Here is a 5,052-nt window from a genome sequence, read left to right on the forward strand (position 1 = left end):
AGGACCGGGTTTAGAGCTCCAACAGGACCGGGTTTAGAGCTCCAACAGGACCGGGTTTAGAGCTCCAACAGGACCGGGTTTAGAGTTCTAACAGAACCGGGTTTAGAGCTCCTAACAGGACCGGGTTTAGAGTTCTAACAGAACCGGGTTTAGAGTTCTAACAGAACCGGGTTTAGAGCCCCTAACAGGACCGGGTTTAGAGCTCCAACAGGACCGGGTTTAGAGCTCCAACAGTACCGGGTTTAGAGCTCTAACAGTACCGGGTTTAGAGCTCCAACAGGACCAGGTTTATGTTGATGATGTTTTAACGGTGGGGGGACAGAACCAAAACCTGACCAAAATAAAAGAAGAACCATTTAATAAAATATTAATCCAGGAGCTTCGGTGACGATGGAACAAAGTTCTTATTTAAAGAAGCAAAGATTATTTTTATCTGACTCTCCAGAATCTGCAGTTCAGCTCCAAGGACAGCTGAAATTTGTTTTGCAATCTAAGATTCTATAAGGTCCAGTTCTGCAGCCTGAGGGTCTGCCGGGCATGGTTCCGCAGCCCGAGGGTCTGCGGAGCTCGGTTCCGCAGCCTGCGGTCCCGGCCGCTGCGGCCGCAGGGGGGCGCTGTGAGGCTGCCGAGGAGCCGCTGAGCAGCGGGGAGTCCGGAGGAGGAGTAACCGGACACTGAGGCTCAGAGCCGCTCCTGGCCGGTCAGAGTGAAGCAGCAGCGGGCCGGAACATTCAGTCACACCGAGAACCGAGGCCAGGTTCCGGTTCTTCCTGCCGAACTTTAACCGGGTTTCTGCGGCTTTCATCGTCCCTCCCGCCGGTCGGACAAATAACGGAGTTCCCGAGAAAAGTGAGAGAAGTCCGGTTCCCGGCAGCCTGACAGCCGCCGACATGAAGAAGAACAGCTCCGAGAAACGGGTGAGTTCTAACGGAACCGGTACCGGCCGCTACCCATTGTCACTTTTATCCCTTAAAACCGAAACCGGAGGAACAAAAGCCCCTAGCATTAATCTGAGCTTTTATTGTGAAAGCGGAAACCGCTGTACTCCGCTTCAGTTCAGCTTCCGGTTTTCATAATAAGAGGGGTTTGTTCTTGTTGGTATCCGAATTTAAAACAACCTGTTTCAGGGTCTGCCGGACTCAGCGCTGCAGAACTCGGTGCCGGACAAAGTGGGTTGGATCCGGAAGTTCTGCGGGAAGGGGATCTTCAGGGAGATCTGGAAGAACCGCTTTGTGGTTCTGAGAGGAGCCCAGCTGTTCATCTGTGAGAAGGAGGTGAGTCTGCAGGGGGCGGGGCCTACAGGTGAGAGACACCTGTCAGACCTGCGACAGGTGGTGTCGTCATGGAGACAGACCACTTGTGATGTCATCAGTAACGTAATGGAACAGATTTAAAGGGACATTTCAGAACATCAGAGAACGTCAGAGTCACTGCAGATCAATAAATCTTCATCACCAAACAGACACAGATTACCCGAGTACATCACAGTTCTATCCCGTGCCTCTGAGTTCTGCGGTTCTTTTATTGGTTCAGTTTCTCCTCTGACGTTCTGCAGAGTCGAGTTTCAGTCTGAGCTGCAGACACTCAGAGCTCCGATTTCACTGCAGCTACGCAGAGTGGAACCTCCACACGGATCCTTTATTACACACAGAACCTCAGCTCATTTGTGACTTTGCATTCAGAATTTGACTTGGTGTAAAACTTGAGGTTCTGCAGGTGCAGAGTAAAGTTAACCAAAGAACCAGATCACGGCTCTGGTTTGTGGTTCCTGCAGCGAGAACATGTGGGGGAACCACCAGGAGATGATGGATCCATGGTTCTCTCTGTTTGTCGTTGTGGTGCGTTCAGGTTCATCAGTTGGTTCCATTTTATTTTCTGTGGAAGTGATGGTTTCCTCACTTCCTCTTTTTGATTGGTCACATGACACGCTGCAGCTTCCTGAAATCTGTGTGACGACCATATTTGGACGTCCTCGGTGTTGGTTCAGACTGAGGAGATCAGCTCGAGTGACACTTCTGCTGTTACTTCCTGTTCAAACAGGAATAAACTCAGTGTGACAAACCACACACAGTTTAATCTGACAGAATCAAACTTCCGCCTCATAGTTTCAGATGTTTGTTCCTCTTCAGGTTCTGTTTAGGATCAACGGAACGTCTACAAATCTACAGGAAGTTTGTTGTATTTTGATATCATCTGAATCCGATATAAACTTTTGAGCCGTTTTAAAACTAATCAGTCAATAAAATATGTGAGAACCCAGTGTGAGAACATAGTGAGAATGTTCTGGTGGGTCTCTTTGTTGCTGGTCTCCATGGTAACCAGAGAAACCAAGCTCCGCCCCCTGCCCCGGTCCGGCAGGACTCGGCCCGATAAGGACCGGGCAGTTCGAGTCTCAGATCAGATTTGTTTCTCAAATCAGCTGTTCCGGTTCTCCTCAAGGAGATTTGCAAATGATCAGAAGATCATTACCACGTGGTCGCCGTGGTAACCACCAGGGCTGCTCAGGACAACGCTGTTCTGTTTCAGAGGCAGCTCACAGCAAAGCACGGTGGTGGAGGGCTGATGGTGCGGGCTCGTTTGGAAACGGTAAAGACCTGGGGCAGGCTGATAGAAGGGAGGCGGCCATGACACCGGCGCCAGGTACAGGCAGACGGAGCGGAGCTTCGAACCGACAACCCTCTGGTTACAGGACGAGCCCCGACCTCCTGGACTGATCAGGTTCTGATCAGGAGATGGGTTCTTATGTTTGACACCAGAGACCCCTTTAGACCCGATGGGCTAGTTGATTCAGTTTCATCAGGTTTTTCTGGATCCAGCAGGAACCAGAGATGGTCTGCAGTCTCTGATGACACGATGTTCTATGTTCTGCTGTGGACCGGAACCGGCCTGGACCCAGTAAAGCTCCATGGAGCCACACGCTGGTCCACATGTGGACGTCATGAGGATTACTGAGGCTTAAACATCATGGACCAACAGATGGAGCGTGAACCGGGTCACTCTCTGATTGGCTGATCCACCTGTCAATCATTCAGAAAACCAGATCCAGTGAGGTTCTCCTGAAGCCCAGAACTGGACCAGAACAGCTCCTCTTCTGCTGCAGGAACATCAGAGGCAGCAGCACAAAAATAAACAAGAATAACAAAAAATAATCAGTTTTTTGACAGTGAAGTGTGATGGTTCTGACATGACCCAGTTACAGGATTTCTGTTCTCGATTTTCTAAAATGGAGCAGAAAACATTCTGAAAGCTTTCTTCCCCTTTTCTGTTCGTACCTGAAGAGCTCAGCGATTCTAACTGTCAGAACGTAAGAAGGAACCAATCAGAGCCTTCCACCAGAACCACGCAGATATTCAGAGAATCTTTAACCTGAAGGGTGAAAAAAAGCAGCTGATTGGCCACGCAGGCAGGAGTCCTGTAAACAGCTGGTTCTCTGAAAGGTACGAGGTCAGACAGGTGTGAGGGGGGCGTGGCCTCCCTCCCAGGAAGTCTCAGTTTAACGCTGGTTAATAATGGATGCTGTTTCCATGGAGACGGACGAGCTGAGCTGAAGCTGTGGAGTCTGACTCTGACAAACACAAACAGGAACTGATATTTATTGATTGGTTCTGACGTTCTGATCACGCGGTGGAACCTGGGACTGAAGGGATGGTCCCGGTCAAACCGGGTTCCAGCCCCAGAACCTCCTCAGTCGTAGTTTTCTGAGAAAAAAAGCTGCAAAACTTTGAAAACCAAATTAAGCAGCTGAGAAAATTATTAAACTGTTTTCTGCTAATTTGATTGGAGGAAAGGTAGACCCTCCGCCCCCCTCACTCATTCTGTGTTCTTACCTCTGCAGGTGAAGGAGCTCGGCCGGGCCGATGAGGTCTTGGACCTGTCTGACTACGAGCACTGCGAGGAGATCAGGAAGAACAAGAGCCGCAGTAAAAAGAACCACAGCAAGTTCAGACTGCAGCGCTGCAGTTCACCTGGCAACACGGTACACCTGTTTACACCTGTACATACACCTGTTTACACCTGTACACACACCTGTTTACACACCTGTACCCACACCTGTTTACACCTGTACACACACCTGTACCCACACCTGTTTACACCTGTACACACACCTGTACCCACACCTGTTTACACCTGTACACACACCTGTTTACACCTGTACACACACCTGTTTACACACCTGTACACTCACCTGTTTACACCTGTACATACACCTGTTTACACCTGTACTCACACCTGTTTACACACCTGTACACTCACCTGTTTACACCTGTACATACACCTGTTTATACCTGTACTCACACCTGTTTACACCTGTACACACACCTGTTTACACCTGTACACACACCTGTTTACACACCTGTTTACACACCTGTACACTCACCTGTTTACACCTGTACATACACCTGTACCCACACCTGTTTACACACCTGTTCACACACCTGTACTCACACCTGTACACACACCTGTTTACACACCTGTACCCACACCTGTACACACACCTGTTTACACACCTGTACCCACACCTGAAAAGGTCTGAAAAGGCTCAGTCTCAGGTGTGTCACCTGTGTGATGTGTGTGTTTTAGGTTCCGAACCTGGTCTTCCTGGCTGTCAGTCCAGAGGACAAAGAGTCCTGGATCAACATCCTGAACGCGGCCATCACCAGATCCAAGAACCGGATCCTGGACGAGGTACGCAGCCGGTCCTAACAGAACCAGAACCGGCTTCACTCAGTTTGTTTCAGGTTCTCACTGACAGCAGGAAGTGTCAGATCTGCTGCGAGCCAACAGGCCTCGGCTTTTCCACCAATCAATACTCTGATCGACGCGTTCCGCTCTAACTGCACAGTTCTTCGGTTTTCCACAGAGAGCCTCAGTAAATGTTCCTGTGGTGTTCTGTGGGTCAGAGTTCTGATCATCGTCGACAACGGGAACAACAGAAGACCCTAACAAAACAAAATTAACCCAAAGTGTTCAAACATGGAGTCTCTGTAGCTCCGCCCACAGCGCTGGAATCTGTCTCTGTAGCCCCGCCCACAGTGCTGTAATCTGTCTCTG

The 5,052-nt window shown here is 49.8% G+C and overlaps 1 protein-coding gene across 1 annotated transcript in view; it reads left to right on the forward strand.

Annotated features, from left to right (window-relative positions):
* The first annotated feature begins 643 nt into the window (after window positions 1–643).
* The window catches only part of plekho1b (pleckstrin homology domain containing, family O member 1b), a 6,366-nt gene continuing 1,957 nt past the window's right edge, over window positions 644–5,052 (forward strand). The window contains 4 exon segments of the mRNA XM_017405292.3: window positions 644–917; window positions 1,128–1,274; window positions 3,836–3,976; window positions 4,582–4,728. Coding sequence (XP_017260781.1) covers window positions 891–917; window positions 1,128–1,274; window positions 3,836–3,976; window positions 4,582–4,728 — 462 coding nt within the window. The 5' untranslated portion in view covers window positions 644–890.

This window comes from Kryptolebias marmoratus, linkage group LG6 (assembly GCF_001649575.2).
Source record: "Kryptolebias marmoratus isolate JLee-2015 linkage group LG6, ASM164957v2, whole genome shotgun sequence".
NCBI lineage: Eukaryota > Metazoa > Chordata > Actinopteri > Cyprinodontiformes > Rivulidae > Kryptolebias > Kryptolebias marmoratus.